Below are 20400 nucleotides of genomic sequence, written 5' to 3'. Positions count from 1 at the left end.
TTAATTGTACTTTTTCGTCTTTCTTTTCTTTTCCAGCTACCTGGGAAGGAAAAGGAATGCGCCGAGCGAATCTATTCCATAGTCGATGGTAAGGCAAATTGGAAGGGGGAAAATGGCGCGACGTGCGCACGTGAAATTCGGGGCGAGCCGCTCGAATGAGTTGGGCAACCAGTTCAGCGAGCGCGTTACATGAACGAAATTCGCAAAATGTTTCCGCGCACTCACAAATACACTTCACAATGAATGCGTCTTGTATTGCCCTCCCAAACGTAAGACGTTTTGAGGAATAAAACCTACTCCAACAGTGAAGTAAAAAAAAAAAAAACCCAAAATAGAGAAGTAGCGATGTAGCAAAATGACAACATAATATCCACCTTGACGCTGTAACAGACGCAAATTTAAACTTCCGCCCAGCTGGCGTCCCTCGCAATGCATGATTCCCCCAGTCAGAGAATAACACTCTTGATTACTTTCCTGTTGGCAAATTTTAATTTTTTGCCCCCTTCTCCCTTCAACCCCTTTTCGTGCGTTCAGATAAACCAGTGGTCAAATGTTATCTGCGAAACGTCCATGGATTTTCTGTACTCCAAATTGTTACCCGCGAAGTACATAAGTATGCATGCATACATTTAAGCTAGTAGATACAAAATTCTCATGCGAATCGATGCAAATGTGGGAAAAAGAAAAGAAAAAAAAGCACATCCCCCACCTTACATGGTTCCTTTTGTTCTCATCACTGTACCTGTTCGCGAATTGCCCAATGTTGTAATAATAACTCGTCGAAATGGTACTAGCGATACTCTTCAATTGTACACACCTGTCCGTATCTTTTTTCTTCTTCCCCCTTCAGTAAGTTGCTACATTTTAAAAAGCGCAAACACGGAAGCGGCTCTTCGATTTTCTACCTACTGGGACACGGGGGATAGTTATACTTAAAGAAAAAAAGAAAACCACTTGCGCATGCACGCACATTTGCAACTGCGTAGCGTTAAAAGAGTGTTAAAGGCAAAACAAGTTGACCGCTCAACTGCTCAACCGCTTGGCCTCATTAACCCTGTGAGGTTAAAGAATTGTTCTCCCTTTTTCACCTTCTCAGAACACCTCCAGATATGCTGGCCAGAGGACCAAAAGAACAGCAACATGCGCTGCTATGTCAATGTCTATGTTTTAAAAATTGCACACGAGGAATAGGGGCCCTGTGATGGTTCGGCAAAAGAGAAAAAATGTGAAAGAAAAAGAAGAAAAAAATAATTTGAATAAAACATATTATAACATCTGAAGTTGTTTTTAACAGAAACATGATAAAACAGCGAAATGTAGGATACCCGAGGGAAATAATTTTTTTTTTTTTTTCGTGTATATAGGTGGGCCTAGGCACATATATATTGTATGTAAATTTAAAGTACTCTTATTCTACAAAAAAAAAAAAAAAGCAGGCGGGAGAAATAATTTTAGGCATACACAATATGACAACCCTGCGTATTTGCGTGCACCTCCCTCGGCTTCTTCATCTCGCTGCTCCACTTCTTCCTTGTCACCCGCACATTCCTCTCATGGGTTACTCTCGCTTCATACAATTTAACCCGCACTAGTACGCGGGCATGTGCGCCAGCGGAATCTACACACCCTTATATACGCTTATGCATATATATATATTTATATGTATGTGTATACATAGCCACATGTACAAAGCTGGCCAGGGCTAATTTGCGCCATGAGTGCCGCTAAACGATACTTTTTTTATGCGGCTGGCAATTTACCTCCTGCGCGGGCGAAAGGAAGGAGGAGCTCACGCTGCGCGTCGACATACACATATGTTATAAGCATATGCACGTGTCTACCCACCAACATAGATACATACGTACATATGCACATATACACACAGGCGCATATGTATCCATAAACAGGTACATATGCCCGCTCAAACACGTTAAAAACATTTTAATCTCTACTTGATAAAAAAATGCTTTTACTTTCGCAATTTTCTATGATATTATAATCTACAGTGGTTGAAAATTATTTGGATACTAAAAAAAAAAAAAAAAAAAGTGTCACCAAGGCGAGGGTGCTGCGCGGACAGACCGAATTCAGTTGTACTCGTCATCCTGTTTCTGGTAGGCCCTAAGGTGGAAAAAAAAAGAGGGAAAAAATGAAAAAACATGGAGCACAAGAGGGTTAAAATAAATGCGCATGAAGGGGGGCGTTTCACTATATACACACGGGCGAAACCACGGATCAGCTCTTCTTATCTGCGCATCTTATTTGCGACTCTCATCCGCGCCCACCTCATGCACGCATCCTCGAAGAGCTTCTTAGTATCCGTGACCTCGTTGTTCTTCTTAAAATCCTGGATGATTCTCTTCATCACTTTGGCCAGCACGATGAGGGACTCCGCCCGGGTCTTGCGCATGTTCTCGTCCACGGACATGTCCGTGAACACCTTCTTGCACACGCCCTTTATGGTTTGGTCGATGTCGATGAGGCAAATGTTGAGCATCGTTTCGACAATAGCTGGAAGGGAGTCCTCAATTTTTTTATTCACTTTAGCTGTTTTTTCGAGCGACATATCTTCACTCTCTTCCTTTTTCTTAATTTGGCTAGCCAAGGAGCTGGTCTTAATTAACGTTTTTACGAATTTAAACCCTGTACCAATTACTCTCTTTTTCTGTTGCATTTTATAGTACTTCCCACTGATCCCGAATAGGCTATATTTATCTCCTAAAAATTGGTTGGCGCAATTTTCATAGGACCAGGCGACATTTCCCAGAATGACATGTCCGAAGGAAGTTTGGCATAGGTCTTTAATTTCTTCTTCAAATTTTGCAATATATTCCTCCTTATTCCCGTGGATATAATTATTTAATATTTCTCTCAGGTGAAGTGCTAGCTGGACTTCTCTCTTATTCTGTTCTTTGACAATAATTCTCTGCACGTCTTCATCTTTATATATTTGTTCATACTCTACATACATCACCATTCTGAGTTTTCCAATGTATGGGTCCAACTTTTCGCTACCAAAGAGTAGGGTAAAAAAAAAGGTAGAGTCGATGAACTGCATGCTGTTGATAGCGTTCTTGCCTTCTTTATCATATCTTCTTCTTCTCTCTATGTCACCGAGAACTTGGTATGCTTCCCCAATTTTTTGGAACTGCTCTTTCGCCTTCGAATCCGAGCATTTATCTGGATGGTATTCTTTGGCTAGCTTATAGTATTGCCTCTTAATTTCATTTTGGCTAGCATTCGTCGGCACTTGTAAAATCTTGTAAAATTCATCATTCTTAACTTTTATGTTTCCATTCTTATTATAATACTCATCGTCATTTACATCATTCTTCCTCTCATACGTGCCGTTACCAGTGTTGCTACTGTTTCCACCATTTCCATTGCCACCGCCGTCGTTAATTTCGTTTAACACTTTATTCGCTTCCTCATCCAAATTGTAGTAAAAATCATACCACTCCCTTTTTTCATCATCCCAGATTTTTCCCAGCGCCCTCTGAGCTATCGATTCTGGGGTGTTCATTATACCCCTGCCAATTTGGTAACTAGCCACTCCCAGTGAGATGATCGGGATGACTATTGCACTTAGGAGGCCAAAAAACATCCCTTTGAAGAACCCATTAATTCCTTCTGCTTTGGCACATAAATAGGGGGATATAAACAAAAAACTTGTCCCCACGATTATCCCTTTTGTTACTGATTTTAGCCCTGACACTAATCCGGCACCCGCATGTTTGGGTTTCCTCGTGGAAAATATGTTACTGATTAGGCTTTTCTCTTCTCGGTCACTTTCGTAGTCGTACCTCGGGATTATCTGGTTGTTCTCTATAAGAGGGGTTGCGGAACAGAATGAGCACGGTGTGTAACAAGCAGGGAAGCGAAATGAACACACAAAAAAAGCGGCAAGTAATCGAATGGGTTACATGCTCCCTGACGCTATTTTTCCCCTCTTTCGCAAACGGAATTGTCTTTTTTTCGCGAATATTTACCATGCGACTGTGACCTGCTCATGCTTCCACTGCCATTTTTGTCCTTCAAAGGGGGAAAAAAAAAATAAAAATGTATATATGTATATATGTCCCCCTGGAACATCACGCGTTCGTAGCTACAAATGTGCAGACAAACTTAACATTTATGCCCCCCTTCTGAATATGTAATGAGAGTTTCAAGAATTTTTCCCCTCATGAGGCTCTAGCACAACAAGCCCATTCATTTTTCAAGTTTACCTCATCCGTTTCCTTAAACTTGTAATAATTTTTTGCATCTACATGGGAAGGAGGGGAAAAGAAAAAGTGCATAACGATTTTATCAGGAAATGATCCCTTTTAGCAGTTCGAAAAGGTATATGAAGTTTTTCATTATTTGCGACGGTGTGATATAGTTGTCCTCGATTGGCTCCTCGCGTTTTTCCACGTTTTTGCACTTTTTCTCATTCTACCACCCGTGATCCTTTTTGCTTGCACTTACCATTTCTTTTTCGTATGTTATTCATTTAAAAATCCCCTCAGTGTTAAGCGCAGTTCATATGTATATGTACATATGTTTGCACATATGTATATAATTGGGGTACACTTTTGTACAAGTGGTTATTCCTTTGCGGACGTGCACAAGTTTGTACGTGCTTATATATTTGCGGGGATGTTTAAGAAGGGGGGAGGGGCCCTTCAAACTCAACCGACAAGGCGGCTGCTGCTCATGAGAGGAAAAATATTTTGGTATATTTGCTCAGCTGCAGAACAAAAATATACCAAAGGGGGAAATAGAAATTCACTATAGATGAAATAAATGAAGAGGGGGGGAAAAATTAAACGACAGTTAATTCAGCAGTAAATCTTTCACAAAATTGCGAAACACAGCAGTGGATGTGAGGAAGTGTATATAAATGCATAAAAGTATAAACACATATCTGTACGTTTATTATATATGTAACATTTGTGGAGAAACAGAGTACTGCAAAAGTCGCCTATTTCGAAGAATTATAAATCAAATATTTTTTTAATTCATTAAAAACAAATTTGTTTTATGATAGCTGTTTGGTTTTTTTTTTCTTTCATTTTTTTTTCTTTTTTTTTTGGCTTCAATTTTTTTTTTTTTTCACAGTGAAAAAGAAATATCGGAAAAGAAGTAAATAAAAATATTATGGATGGGTAAGAAACAAGCATTTTATGAAAAAAAAAAAAACACTTAAGAAAAAAAGGGAGTTAAAAATTCAAGTTAAAAACTATACGAAAGGAAAACAAGTGAGAAGTATAACGTTGAATAACTGAAAAAACGAAAAAAAATAACTTAAAATATACCACACAGTGTACCACAAAATGTGCCACAAAAATGTGCCACACGATGAACCGCGTAATGCGAAAAATTAAAGCGCCAAGGGGAAGGAAAGTCAAACTTGGGTTATGAAAATATGTTGGAGGATACTCCTCTCACATTTCGCTGATGGAAGAGGAAAGGAAAATTTGAAAAAGGAGCCTTTATTTGTGGATTTTTAACGGAACAGATTGTAGAAAAAATCCATGAAAATGATAAAAGCATGGTCTTTTTTTTGTGACCTTTTTTCTGTCACGTGTGGCCAGAAAAAACCAAATGTCGAACTCAGTACTCATCCAACTTTTCAGGAAAGATAATGTCACTTGCTCTCACCTTTGAACAAAAACCATTTCAACGCAGTTCTTCACTTTTTTTGAGAAACGTACAAATTACTGCTGTCACGTTTTTTTTTTTTTCCTTTCCGGTTTTCAGTTTTTCTTCCACTGCATCTGTCCCGTTTTGCCTTCTTTCATTTCCACTCCCGTGGACTTTCCCTTTACCGTATCCCCGTCAGGGCTAAACTGTCGGCGTTTTACCATCATTTCGAAACATTTGGACACGCAGAATTGGTTTCCCCACTCCCACCTCATTCATAAAACGATGCAATTCGGGCCTATAGACGAAGCAAAGAAAATGCGCGTTTGTTTCGAACTCAATGCATAAACATGAATAGAAAATGTATAAAATAAAAAAAAAACGGACACACAAAAGTGATTAATTTTGCCCCACCCCCCCATGTGATCGGTGAATATGTGAGAAGGGACAGCATCTGTTTGTGCACAGAATTCTCCATTTTTCTAATTTTACTAGTGTTGTATTAAAGGAGCGATCGGGAAGTTGGCGCGCTCTGCTTCTCATCGGCATCACATTCGTTCCTCGTCTGAAGCGCGTGGTCATGCATGGCTGATAATGTGTCATCTATATATGTAATCTTGTGCAAACATATGTATTTCCCACACCATTTCGACGCAAATAAAAGGTAAACGCGGCACAAAATTGTCTCCATTTTAAAAGCGCATCGCCAGTATACAATCTTCTGTAGAATTCTTATCTTTTATTCCGAAAGGGTGCAAATGTACTCGCATATGTACGTACCTACGTGCGTGTATACATATAAATTCATTATTTTTTTTTTTTCCAATCTATTGTAACCGCAAAAAAGGGCATACACCTTTAAAACATCCCAAATTGGTAACCTCAAGCCTGTTGAATATTTCGCGTTTGCAGTTTTATTTCCTCCTCTTTTACGATCGTTTTGTTTTTCTTTTATAAGAACGAGTCAGGTAAAAATGGCATAAAAGGATTTTTTTTTTCTCCCATTTTATCTATTTTTCTGAAAACAAGCGAAAACAAAGCAATAAAGTTGTAGCCTCCATATTACTATTCCATAAATGCTCATCCTAAGGCTTTTAGAATGAAAATTTCAAAGTTGAGAAATATCAAATTGAACTATCTGAACAGTTCAAAGTGCTTTTTCAGTGGGTACACAGGGAAGCACATATCTGACAAGGACTTGGTAAAAAAAGATGACAACTGGTACGTGCAGAGTGATCGAACGTGTATGGTGCGCGCATGGAGAGAGCTTTTCACGTTGGAAAGTGCACGTATGCGAGCTTATGTAAAGATAAACATGCGTGTATTTGCCCTAATTCTCCTTTTTTTCCATCCCCCCTTGTACAATAGGTACATTGAGGAAACCAACTTTTGCCTGGGAAGAGTGACGGTACTTGACGAGAGAAGGCAGCAACATTTATTTTTCACTTTTGCGTCTTCCCCCGTTGTGTGTAGACAGTGAATACATTTCTCCCCCAAGGAAAATTCTTTACGCGCCTCCTTCTTAGGGAACATATGTTCAGACGTACGTATGTGCCTTTTTTTATTTGCACGATCTATACCCCTTCGTAGAAACTGAGATTTTCCGAAAAGGACGATATGGCTAGGAGAGTTTTGAAAATTATGGACAGCCAGTTAAGCAAAATGTACACACGGATGCGAGATGGAACAGTCATCCCATACATGTCCTTTTATTTGAATGATGTTATTGATAAGCCTGCCCCAAACCATCAGTTTATTGAGCAGCCACTGATCAAGTGGACCTGGGACGAGGCCTACGATGAGGCGTACGAAGAGAATTAAAAAAGTTAAACCTTTCGAAGAAGTTTGCTCCTAAAACGATGTAGAATGGAGGAAAATGTAATCATTGGCCAGAACGGAGATGGGCAGAAACGGAGTTAAAGAAAATCCGTCAGGAAGAAGCATCACCCATTTGTTCCCACCCTTCAACGATCGCATTTTTACATTTTCTAACTAACCAGTGATATGGCGTGCATCTGTTCAAGTGTGTGCACATTTGAATGGCTTTATTTTTTCTCTCACTTTTTTTTTTTTTTTTTGTTGTTGCTGCTACTGCTGCTGCAATGGATAAAATTTAAAGAGGTGTTGAAGTCTTTTCCGAAAAACGAACTATGATAACATTGCAAACATTCAAGTTTTATTAAAAATGAATTTAAAAGAGTTTTTTAATTTCACAAAAAAAAAAAAAAGGGGACCAAGTTAGGGGTGCAGATGCTCAATTTCTGTCAATTAAAATGTCTATTATAAATAACGGGAACACAACTTGTTCGCATATAATTTTTACGCGTTTGTTTGCCTTGAAAAGGCCATTCAGGGAGTTCACTACGGCGGTATGCACGTTCGAGGCGCCTAAGGGGGGGAGGAACGGCGGATATGCATGGGTGTGGATAGATATGGACGTTCATACCTATGCGTATTTACAAGGGCGTTGTTCATTTACACAAGCATTTCTCACTTATACAGGCGTTTCTCATTTACACAGACGTTGTTCCTTCACAAATGCGTTTTTCATTTACAAATGCGTCGCTCATTTACAGGGGTGGGTTTCCCTGCGCGAGGGCGACCGGCACTCACCTCTATTCGTCTGCGTAAACTCGGTCACGCAGAAGTTGTGCACATTGAAAATGGAAAAATTCAAAGCTTTGTAAAACGCGTAAAAGCATTTTAACTCCTGCACATCCATGTGCGCGTACAAATCCGCAAAGTGAAAAATTGTGAGCACTCTATAGATGTAAATTAAATCGTTCAAAGGTAGAAGTAACGATGGTGTCCCTTTTCTGTCTCTATCCCTCGTGTGGCATTCGGACAGTTCTGCACAATGTGCCTCTGTTAACTTGTAGGTGGCTTCATCCATAGAGTTTATAATATGGCTAAACAATTTTTTCATCAATCGGATGGATAAAGTGATGTGGGACAAAAGCATATTTCGCTTATACAAATGTAAAAGTAAGTGAACTAAATTGGCATAGAATAAAAGAGACAAATGTTTACAGTCTAACTTTTCATAGTGACAAAGAAGTGGATGAAATATGTACTTATAAACCTGGCTCAGGTAAGCGTCGTAATAAATGGGTTGCACTTTGATTATGGAAGAAAATATATCGACACAGTTTACAAGAATGTTTTCATAACTCAAATTAGGGGTCCCTAGATAATTCGAAATTTTGGCTAGCAGGTGGTTGGTAAAAAAGTCTAAATTGTTGTTTATATCGAATAGGAGCATATGTACATGTAACTCGAAATAATATTTTTTATTTTCTTCGCTGATAGACGTGAGATCTATACAGCGCAGTAGAAATTTCTTCTTGATCACAAACTGCTTGACATCTCCGCCGCCCCTGTTAGTGAAAATGCATTCATTACATAAGTTTAGCGCGTGGAAAAAATGGAAAGTGTTTTTACTTTTTTGGTACCTATTCATACCATTTGAGCTTCCTTCATAGACTAGCAAATACTCATTCAGGTTCTCAAAATGATCGTTTATAATTCCCTCCGCTTGGCTGCAGATATCCGCGCGCACATGCCTATTCACCAGGATGAGAGGGAATAACTCCACTAGCTTATTCTTCGTCGCGTATTCGCTGGCCCTATTGAGAAGCATTCGTTCCCATTTGATTGTCTCCCTTTCTACGGAGGTGCCGGACGACTCACCGCCAGAATGCTGATGATTGTTATCGCCATTCTGAGTTGTACTTCTAATGAATTTTAATATTTCTTTAATGTCCGTGCTGGAGATTACGACCCTGTTGTAGGTTACGGCCATGTTGGTACTGCCGTTTGGCCTCAGAGAGGTGTCCATTGTGCTCTCTCCAGTGCGTGTACTTTCCCCCCTGGACAGGTCATCGTAAACGCTTTTCACAAAATCGTGGTAATATTTTTTAATGCAAAATCTGCATTGTGGTACTCCCCTGTGAATTTCTATCCCCATTGTTAGGTACCTCTCCAGTGAAGTTAGTAGGATAACTTTCATTTTGAAATCGAGGGAGTTGACACAAATGTGCTGCAAAAAATGTAGCTGTGTGTGGTTAGCCACTCTCTGTTTGTAAAAGTGCAGCAGGTAGACAAGCAAATTTGGTGCAAATTTGTTCTTCCTAATTAATTGGGTAGTCAAATGGTCCAAATGCTCGAAGGGCATATCTTTCATGTACGATGTGGTTCCGCAGTTCCCATACTTGTAAGCAAAATTTACTATCGTGAAAACGTCCAAGTCGATCATCTGGTTAAGCTTTAATCTGTTTCTGTGTTGACTCTTTAGGAGATTAAAAATGATGCCAAACATCTCAGACCGTTGTTCATCAGTTAAGCTAACTTCATTTTGTACAATAAAATTGAGGAAGTTGCAAAATTCTCTATTGGAGAAATTGCTTACCATATGCCAACACGTGTCATAAATGATACTCATGAACGGATCTATCTTCAAAGGAAGTTTCCCATTCGCCCCTCCCTCCTTGAGGTAGAAGTACGTATACGCTAACAATATATTTACCATCTGTCCGCTTGAGAAATGGTGTATGTTTTGCAAAATATTCTTTTTTAACTCCTCCAAAAATGGAGCATACCTTTGCAGTTCTAATTTGTAAACCGCGTACACAAAAATGTGAACATCTAGACAGTTAAAATGGTGTTCCTTTTTTTGTAGCTCATCAAAAATGGCATCAAACAGTTGGTAACTTCTGATATTTAAGTGGTAACAGCTGTGCAAGAGTAAAGAAATTTCTCTTATCGAATAATTGAAATCGTTCCGTTTGCATATTCTACGTACAAATTTATCCACAAACGAAAGATCTGCCTCTTTTTTTATGTCCTCATTCGTTGCATTCTGATCCTTTTTCCTAATTAAACGTAACATAGTTTTATCATTTCTACAGATGCTGGAAAGTAAATGTGCTATGTTAATCCAGGCAGAACCCGTATTGTCAATATCATTTGGGTAGGACGAAATATGCCTGTGTAGTAAATGCAGAATGCCGTTTTGCATTTCCTTACTCATTCTTATTTCCCCCTTGCTAATAACCGTCAGGAGCATATTAAAATGGATAAAGCTCAAATTGTGGAAGAGTATGTTGTTCTTAAAAATGCGCTCTACTACGCGCAGTGCGTTGTCACTCAATTTGCTTCGTTTCCCCCCGTGGGCCTTAACGTATTGCACGGCATGTTTAAGAAGTTCACCAATTTTCCCCTTCTGGGGAGCATCACCAAATGATGCTGTTTTGGCATTCGTAAAATTATCACCAGGTATGCCGTTAAAAAGTGGTGATCCAATTCCCCTCTTCCTCGTTTCATATCTGGGGTTCGTTTTTTCTGCGAAGGTGTGTTTTTCCCCCCTCCAGCGCTTCAAAAAATGGGCCCCTCCCCCATGTATGTTTCCTCCCCATAGGGAACCCAAACAGCCGCTTTGCTTCAAATCAAAGAGTGTGTGACTGTTGCTGCGGAACAATTCATTTTTTATCCTTCTCATAATTGCTGCTTTTTTCTACACCGTGAGGTCGGCTTGCGTTGTCCGTATCATTTTGTCCACTTGTGCGGTGCAATGGCATGTGAAGTGGCCGTATAAACGGGAGGTGGCGAAAAATGGGGCAGTTGCATGTAGGTTTTCCCCTGCACAAGTCGATATATGTGTATACGTAGGGTCACGCAGGGCGGTAAGACCAATGTGTCACTCCGGGGAATGTCACACGGTTTGCCTTTTACGTACTAGGTTCATTTTGTATACATCGCCGCTGACCAAGTATAAATGCGCTTTCTCTTCCATACGCCTACACAGGCACTTTCCCCGCGGGAGAAATGAATTTACCCCGAAGTTAACAAAACTGTGAGGAACGGAAAAACGCCCACAATTGTATATCCCTCCTACTGTATGCAGTTGACCAATGTTGAGCCGTCAGAAAGGCTATGAAGCAAAATGAGCAGGTGGTATGCGCGATCTGTATTTTCCCCAACCGGCGTTCATCTGCAGAACTGTGTGGTGCAACGGGATGAGCGGGCAGCATGTTCAGCCCAGCACAACAAAATTTATTCTTCCTCAAGCATATATAGGCGGATATAAGCGGTAGGCAAGAACACATAAAGGTACGCATAACTGAATTTATATATGCACATGTATATATATAAACCAATTTACGTATGCCTACCGCGTTGTGGAGTGATTCACCCTGCATACATCGCTGCTGACTTTATTTTTTTTTTATTTCTTTACCGTTTTGCTGCTCTACGTTAAAATAGTACACCAATTTTTTTTTCAAAAAAATGGTGAAATGAAAGGCTTATCTGTGCCCTGTTGAGTAAAGGCACAATCCTTATTCAAAATGTGATTAAACATGTAATGTGGTAAGAAGAAGTAGTATTATGCTTAACCCTCCTCGCTGTAAGGAGATATGTACTCCAAAATGTTTAATTCTCCCCCCATTTTTTTTATAACCCCAAATATAAGCCCATCGTTCATTTATTATGATATGTGCTCAATTAAATAGGTAAAAGGAAGTAGGAAAGAAAAAGAAACAGAAAAAAACACAAAGGAAAAAATAAAGGGAAGAAAAAAAAAAGAAGAAAAGGCGTATGCGATTCTTCCATTTTTGTAGAAAAAGGAAGGAATAAATTTTCAGTGCATTCCCCCGTCATTACTGTTGTTTAAAGTGTACATTTTGTCCCGCGGAAAGGACCACTACTATTGCCATTGTTTGGAGACTGACTCCATGTGAACATGCCGCCGAAGGCGCACACAAGATAGAGTTGCGCACGTGTGTGAGTAGCGGCATATGTACCAACAAACAGATATCCGCTTACCCGTGTAACCACCGGAGCGATTCTTGTTGCCACCTCGTAACTTACTGCCGCAGCAGTTGGGGCCTATCCCTTCCGTTTCCTTTATATCTCTTAAAAATCACACACAAAAATGAACGGAAACGTACAGAAGTTCAAAATAATTCTGTGTAGGAACAAACTGGGGAAACAACTATACAGTAGTGAAGCCCTAAAACTGAAGAGAAATCCCAACTTAGAAAAGTTATACTCAGGGGAAAAACAGAATTTGGCAAAAGTGGCTTTCAAGAAGGAGAAAATTGAAGACATCATTAAGGAAGTGAAATTTGATTACTACTATTTTAATGAAGGGAAGAAAAACACCTATAGAGACATTCCCCTGAACATTGCTGTCATAAAAGAGTCGGAGTTGCCTCCCTTCAAGCAGGTTGACGAGAAGTTACATTTCTCAGTTTTGGAAAATGACCTCAGGATTATTTCCACCAACAAGAACAACAGCGTCTGTTCAATAGGTAAGAAAGGGTCGTGAGCAGCGCGCAGTGGTTTCGAAGGGGGGTCCTCCTTACTGGATTGCATATATCTGCGTTGACAGTTTGGTGTGTTCGTGCGCAGCGTTTAACAGCACGTAATAGCGCCCATCCGGAATTATCCGGGATTATCCATGCCCAACACTCCTTAATATCGCTTACCACGGCGTAGCAACGCTTATCACCGCCTACCACTGCTTATCACCACTTATCACCGCTTCCCCCCCGACAGGCCTGTACGTGAAGTGCGGGTCCAGGTACGAAGAAATAAACGAGCAGGTGAACGAGCAGGGCATGAGCGTGATGCTCGAAAACATGGCGTTCCACAGCACTGCGCACCTGTCCCACCTGAGGACAATCAAATCGCTGGAAAAAATAGGGGCCAACGTAAGCTGCAACGCGTTTCGTGAGCATATCGTATACACCTGCGAATGTTTGAAGGAGTACCTACCCGTAGTGACAAACTTACTAATCGGAAACGTCTTATTTCCGCGATTCCTATCGTGGGAAATGAAAAACAATGTGAATCGACTCAACACCATGCGTACCAAGTTATTTGAAAACAACGAACTGTACATAACGGAACTTCTCCACAACACCGCATGGTACAATAACACCTTAGGGAATAAGATGTATGTCTGTGAATCCAGCGTAGAGAATTACACTGCCAGTAATTTAAGAAATTTTATGCTCAAACATTTTTCTCCAAAAAATATGACCCTAGTTGGTGTCAATGTAGACCACGAGGAATTAACCAAATGGACCTCCAGAGCATTTCAAGATTATGTGTCCATACCATATACAAGTCAGAAGGAAGTGACTCCAAAATATACAGGTGGGTTTATAAGCGTAGAAGATAAAAATGTTAAAAAGACCAACATTGCTATAGCGTACGAAACGAAAGGTGGTTGGAAAACATCAGATATGATTACACTAACTGTGTTGCAAACCCTCATGGGTGGGGGTGGCTCTTTCTCCACGGGAGGACCAGGAAAAGGAATGTACTCTAGACTATTCCTAAATGTTCTGAACAATTATAATTTCATAGAATCTTGTATGGCCTTTAGTACACAGCATTCAGATACCGGTTTATTCGGACTATACTTCACTGGGGAGCCAGCCAACACCATGGACATAATAAATGCCATGGCTTTGGAGTTTCAAAAAATGAATAAAGTTACCGATGAAGAATTAAATAGAGCAAAGAAAAGTTTGAAAAGCTTTATGTGGATGAGCTTAGAGTATAATTCCATACTAATGGAAGACTTGGCTAGACAAATGATGATTCTAAATCGTGTTCTCTCCGGAAAACAACTATGTGACGCTATAGATGCAGTAACCAAGGAAGACATAAACCGGATCGTAGGCCACTTTTTGAAAACCAAGCCAACGGTTGTTGTCTATGGCAACATTAACCATTCTCCTCACTACGACGAGATATGCAAAATTTTGGGCTAAAAGGGTTGTCCTCCTGCACCCCCCTTTTTTTTCATTTTTTTCTGCATTTTACTTTTTTTTTCTGCTTCCTACTTTTTAGTACTTCCCCTCGGGGGGTATATGTACAAATTTGTGCGCCATGCAGAGATGTAAGCACAGATGGTTTTTTACCGGTATGAAAATCCACATGCACGAAGTATTCTCACGGGATGCCCGTATAAAGGCGTGTGGGGTCGTACCCCCACCCCCCGTGCAGCGGCTCTTTAAAGGCACCGAACTGAAACATCCAAAATATGCTTTAATGAGAACATGCAAATTGCAGTCCTCCGATGTGAGTACCTTGACAAGGAGTGGAATTACCCATTTGGTACATTTTTTTTTTTTTTTTTTTTCCTCTTACCGTTTCTTTTTCACCTACCCACCCTCAAATGGTTATAACATCGTAAAATTAATAAGCGAAACGGAAAAAATGCGCATTTTTTCTTTTGAAGATCCAAATTGGTTCTCCCCCGGGGGATGTGCGATGGTGCAAATTTTGTTTCCCATGCAGGTAAAGTTTTTACCCTCTTCGTGGTGACGAGCAAAACAGCGCACAGACGGTATGTTTGCTAAATGATGCGTCTAATAACTAGGGCAAAGGCTAACCCATGCGGGCGGTTAAATCGGTTTACTACGGTTAAGTTGGGTTTGGCTCGCCCTGGGCCCACGATTGGGCGTAAGCGGAAAAGCTTATCTCTTTTTTCAATGCAGTAATTTCTTTTTGCACAGTGGTCCAAAAAGTAATGTGTACAAAACTGTTCTATATATTGGCAAATTCTCAAATTTGAAAAAGAATTCAGTTAAACAATCATAACCATAAAAAAAAAAGGGGAAAATATATGTAAGTAAATGTAAATGCACACGTACATTTCCAAGTGCGTACACATGCGTAGGCACATGTTATTATGCAAATGCACGTGGCGCCTTCACTCATATTGCTCATCATATGTGAAAAATATTTTTTACACACAAAAAAGGGGAATTGGTCCCTGAAAACACATCATGAATAAGCTGGGTAGACAATTCAAAGGGTTCGTTCGTAGCAGTGGGCGCAACATTTTTTTTTATAAACAATTGTATATACATTTTTTACACCGGGATGTGGCACCCCGTGCGCGCGAGCGTGCATGAGCGGATTATGCCCATGGGTAGCAGGCCAGGCCTCGTCTTCGCATTTGCACTCGGCATTTTCTTTTTTGCACTTCGCATTTTCATTTGCACTTCCTAGCCGTGGGCGGATGCGGAATCTTGCGCGGGGGTACGGCGCAGAGTGGGTCTATGTCATTATACAAGCAGAAGGGGCCACCCCCACACGTAACGAGGCGGATGTGCTATTGGAGAGATCTACACGTACATACCGTACGAGCTGCGTGGTACGTACATACCACATGGTACATACATACCACATGGTACATACATACCACACGCTACATACATACCACACGCTACATACATACAACCTGTGCACTCCCCCGGTTTCACCTCTACTTAGCCAACTTGACGTACTTCTTATAGATGCCGTCCTGCACGGATAGGAGCTGCTCGTGCGTTCCCTGGGCCTGTACAAAGGAGCCGGTGCGGTCTGGGTTGTTAAAAACAACAATTTTGTCGGATCTCTTAATGGACGAAATTCTGTGCGCAATGGTAATAATGGTCCGGTCCGCCTTTTCCTTAATGTCAACGATGGTCTTCTCAATCAGCTTCTCTGAATTGGAATCCAGAGACGACGTAGCTTCGTCTAACAACAAAATTTTGGGTTCTCTCAACAAGGCCCTGGCTATGGCAATCCTCTGTTTCTGTCCACCGGATAAACTTTTTCCATAGGGTCCCACGTTCGTGTCATACTTGTTTGGTAACGACTCAATAAACTCGTCAATGGCAGCAAATTTACAAGCACGTTTGACATCCTCTCTGGTGGCGTTATCTTTTCCGAATTTGATGTTTTCATAAATGGACATATTAAATAGCATGGGTTCTTGGCTGACGATGGAAAATAGATTTCTCAAATCCTTTAAGTTGTAATCGCAGATGTCGACCCCATCGAGTAGTATCTTTCCACTGTTCTTATACAAGGCACTGTTTTGTCCATCTGCATTTTCCTTTGCGGAACTGAATTCGTTTACATTTTTCATTCCCACATTTTGTTCCTCGTCTCCCTGATACGTTTGTTCCTTGCTGATGTCATCATTTTGTTCATTTTTAAAAACAATGTGGTGGTCATTTCTCAAGTCGTAGAATCGCATCAGCAGGCTCATTACAGTAGATTTGCCACTACCCGTTTCACCAACAATAGCTGTCGTTTTTTTACTGTCACAGGAGAAGCTCAAATCTTTGTAAATGGGGACATTCGGTCTGGACAGGTATCTAAAATTGACATCCATGATTTCTATCTCCCCCTTTATGTCATTACTGTTCTTAATTTTAATGCCTCCATTATCTCGCACATCGATGTTGGATTTCCTCGTAATCAATGGGTAGTACTTCTCGAAGGACAACTTTGCATTTTCTGAGTCTCCCTTCAGTGACATCAACTTTCCGGCGTAACTACCGGTGAACAAAAAGGTAAAAAGCGATTTCATAAAATCATCCACTTCTATTGTACCATTTCTAATTAGCAAGGAACCAAACCAGTAGGCAAAACTGTTAATGAAAAGTTGGGCACTTTGACTGAAACCCCATAACATCGAATTGATTAGCGTTTTTCTCTTCTGTCCTTTGTTGCTATAATCAATAGCCTTCTCAATCAGCGTGCAGAAGTAATCTTCCAGCCCGTAAATTATAACCGTGTTCATATTGTAAAATGCCTCCTGAATGAGGAAACTTGGATCTTTAAATATTTCATCATCAGTGTTGTATACAAATACTGTGCCTGGTTGGTTGATCCGCTTCTTCTCTACATCCTTGTTGGCTGCCATTCTTGCTCTAATGGCGAAGACTCTCATAAAAATGAAGTACGTTCCGGTCAGCACAGCCGCCACGATTGGACAGAAATAAAAAGACATAATCATACTAACGAGGAAGAGGACTATAAAGTGCGTAAAAATGACGATGTTATTTACTAAACCAGTTTTCAACAAATGAACATCTCTATTAATGTGTGATGTGAGCAATCCAGGGGCATGACTATCCTGATCAAAGAAGCTAATTTCTTGGTACAAAATATTCTCGAACAATCGCTGTTTCATGGTTTTCTCGACCTTCTCTCCTATCACATTGTTGTAGTAATTTTTCAGCGTCTCCGAAATGAACATGGCAATCGCGATCACTAAGATGTAGAGGGAGTATTTATTAGAGTTCGCCTCCAGGTTTGCGAAATCGAACAGGGTTGACACGTACTTAGCATACAGGAGTGCAAACAGGGGGTACAACCCTCCGGCGACGATAATGCTCAGGGCTATAATGGCGATGTCCTTTTTGTACGAAAATATTTCTCTGTACACAATGCGGAGATTGTTTGGCGCTTTGGGTTTCCTCTTAAACAGGTTTCTGAAAAAGGATAATCTTCCTCCAGCATTGTTGCTACTCTCTTTCGCATCACTGATCTTGTTACTCTTATTAGCGGATGCACTTTCATTTGCATTTTTTGTATTACCGCTCATTTCGTCTGGGTCGTAACCTTGTTCGGAGTCCTTATAAATGCTGCTCTTCATATCTGAATCGTTGTCATTATCATTGTTACCAGAACCTTTGGACGACACCTTTTGATTATTAATCATGGTGTAGTAGATTCCGTTTTTGTTCTTCATCAGCGAGTCATGTGTGCCCTGCTCGATAATGTAACTTCCTTCGTTATTAATTTTTTTGTTTTGGTTTGTGTCACCTTTTTTTCCATTCTTCTCATTGTTTTCGTTGGTCTCCTTGGTTGGGTCCTCGCCAAGCACCTCTACATCTATGGTGGAACTGTTTCCGTTTTCTCGGTTGGACAAGACAAAAATGGTGTTGGCATATCTGATGGTACTCAATCTGTGGGCGATAATGATCGTAATTCGGTTTTCGTTGCTTTTCAAATTATTTATCGTTTTCTGGACTAGGTACTCCGATTTGTTGTCTAAGGATGACGTGGCTTCATCGAGTATCAGAATTTTGGGGTTTCTAATAATGGCTCTAGCGATGGAGATTCTCTGTTTCTGCCCACCGGACAACTTGGACGCATTAGAACCGACTAGCGTTTCGTATTTATCTGGAAGAGCGGACACAAAATCGTGGATTAGCACCTTTTTCGAAACACTCACGACTTCGGAATCTTGAATCGTTTCGTACTTCTTCCTCACTTGTAGGAGTTCAGCCGAGTCGGTTGTTTTGATCATGTCGTTTAGATCGCCTGCGCATTGGGCTCTGCAGCTGTTTCGGTTATTGGCACCATTTTGAGAAGCGAAACCATCATCGTTCGATTGCTCTGATAAATTTTCCAAATCTTTCACACTGTAGAGACTGTACTTGATGTTGTTCTTTATGGAGCTGCTAAAGAGAAGTGGGTCTTGGCTGACGACTCCGATTTTGGATCTCCACCATTTCAGGTTCACATCTTTCAGATTATGCGAATCGTTAATTATGATATCTCCTTCCGTTGGGTCATACAGTCTTTCTATTAATTTCAAGATGGTTGACTTTCCGCAACCTGACTCGCCAACAAATGCGTAGGTTTTTCCTGCCGTCAGGGTAAAATTAAGATCCTTGTAAATTTCTACATCCTTTCTTGTATCATAATGAAAACGTACATTCTTGAATTGAATTTTTTTAATGTCTTTTAATTTCTTCCCATCATTGTTATTCTCGACTAGGGGCTTTCTATTAATAATTTCGTACAGATTGTTCGTAGCTTCCAAAGATTTCATATACTCCGTTATGTTTGGCAAAACGATAGTCAACATAAACATACTGATGAGTACTCCTAGAAGGATGGAGATGACAGAGCCTCCGTGGAAGTCATTGTTGGGTTGCTGATTGCTCAAATCCGAAATGATAATTCTCGTTCCGTACCAAAAACCAAAAGCGTAAGATGCTAAAATGAATCCGTTAATCATACCAATGTGTAAAGATTCCATGAAGTTTGCCTTTAACGTGTATTTACTGTACTGCTTTTCTGACAAGATAAACTTTTTCAATATAGTATTTTCACCACAATAGCTGACGACGGTTCGGATGCCAACTAACGCTTCTTCGATGATGGACATGGTGTTGTTATTATACAGGAGAGACGTTTTCTTATTAATCTTCACCTTCTTGTTGCAAATAACACCGCAGATATATATAAGGGGGAAGACGCATGTGATGCAGAGGGTGAGCCTAGCGTTCTTAAATAGGGACCAAAAGTATAAACCAAGAAATGCACTTGAGTAGGTAAATATAGTGATAAACTTCGTCCCAATTCCTGCATTCACTTGTTCTAAGTAAAAATCCAAGTCTGATGTCAATTTTGAGCCCGGATTATTATCATGAAATTGACCATCCTGATAAAATACACTTTTTAAAAATTCTATCTTGAGTGTCTTCAAAATTTTTGTCGTTACGATATCCATGCAGAAGCTCGAAATGAAGGAGAAAAGGAACTGGAATATTCCGATGACGACCAAGGAAAATATAATATCATTTACATTTTCTCCTAAGTTCATATTCTTCATAATGACCCCAAAAACTGACACGAAGAAGGGCAAGCTGCCGCCTGATATGGTGGCGCACACGAAGGACAAGCCTAACAGCTTCTTATGACTTGACGGCAAACATTTAAACGGTAGAAAGAAGGGGATTTTCTGCGTCCTTATCTTCTTAAATAATTCAAAGGTCCCCTTCTTGTTCAATTCCTTTTCCACTTCATCTTTAATACTCGGGTTGTTACTGCTGCTGCTATTGTCCCTCCCTTGGCTCTGATCCTTTTTCATTTTCGATGGTTGCAAAGGGTGGGGAGAGAGGCATAAACGCAGTAAGGGGCGTGCTAGGTACAAACAAGCGGTGCCAAAATTATAACCCTACGATG

General features: G+C 40.4%; 6 protein-coding genes across 6 annotated transcripts; 3 read left to right on the top strand and 3 right to left on the bottom strand.

Moving 5' to 3' along the window:
* Positions 1-429: 429 nt before the first annotated feature.
* On the top strand, positions 430-1191 carry C922_01378 (hypothetical protein; the record flags this gene model as incomplete). Its single annotated transcript, XM_008816984.1, has 3 exons — positions 430-613; positions 851-925; positions 1097-1191. 3 exons carry the CDS (start codon positions 430-432, stop codon positions 1189-1191), a joined length of 354 nt encoding a protein of 117 aa, XP_008815206.1.
* An 896-nt stretch (positions 1192-2087) lies between these two features.
* On the bottom strand, positions 2088-4492 carry C922_01377 (hypothetical protein; the record flags this gene model as incomplete). The annotated part of the gene is made up of 5 exons (XM_008816983.1): positions 2088-2121; positions 2286-3825; positions 3990-4032; positions 4227-4264; positions 4468-4492. 5 exons carry the CDS (start codon positions 4490-4492, stop codon positions 2088-2090), a joined length of 1680 nt encoding a protein of 559 aa, XP_008815205.1.
* Positions 4493-6724: 2232 nt separating this feature from the next.
* Positions 6725-7446, top strand: C922_01376 (hypothetical protein; the record flags this gene model as incomplete). Its single annotated transcript, XM_008816982.1, has 3 exons — positions 6725-6846; positions 6994-7033; positions 7216-7446. 3 exons carry the CDS (start codon positions 6725-6727, stop codon positions 7444-7446), a joined length of 393 nt encoding a protein of 130 aa, XP_008815204.1.
* Positions 7447-7879: 433 nt separating this feature from the next.
* Positions 7880-11122, bottom strand: C922_01375 (hypothetical protein; the record flags this gene model as incomplete). Its single annotated transcript, XM_008816981.1, has 2 exons — positions 7880-8013; positions 8239-11122. The coding sequence occupies 2 exons, from the start codon at positions 11120-11122 to the stop codon at positions 7880-7882; spliced, it is 3018 nt and encodes a 1005-aa protein (XP_008815203.1).
* Positions 11123-12556: 1434 nt separating this feature from the next.
* Positions 12557-14408, top strand: C922_01374 (mitochondrial processing peptidase; the record flags this gene model as incomplete). Its single annotated transcript, XM_008816980.1, has 2 exons — positions 12557-12935; positions 13183-14408. The coding sequence occupies 2 exons, from the start codon at positions 12557-12559 to the stop codon at positions 14406-14408; spliced, it is 1605 nt and encodes a 534-aa protein (XP_008815202.1).
* Positions 14409-15910: 1502 nt separating this feature from the next.
* C922_01373 (multidrug resistance protein) lies at positions 15911-20305 on the bottom strand (the record flags this gene model as incomplete). The annotated part of the gene is made up of 1 exon (XM_008816979.1): positions 15911-20305. One exon carries the CDS (start codon positions 20303-20305, stop codon positions 15911-15913), a length of 4395 nt encoding a protein of 1464 aa, XP_008815201.1.
* Positions 20306-20400: the final 95 nt, after the last annotated feature.

Source organism: Plasmodium inui (genome assembly GCF_000524495.1).
Source record: "Plasmodium inui San Antonio 1 unplaced genomic scaffold supercont1.4, whole genome shotgun sequence".
NCBI classification, from domain to species: domain Eukaryota; phylum Apicomplexa; class Aconoidasida; order Haemosporida; family Plasmodiidae; genus Plasmodium; species Plasmodium inui.
The sequence above is the reverse complement of the archived record's forward strand: the minus strand, read 5'-3'. Positions and strand labels throughout refer to the sequence as shown.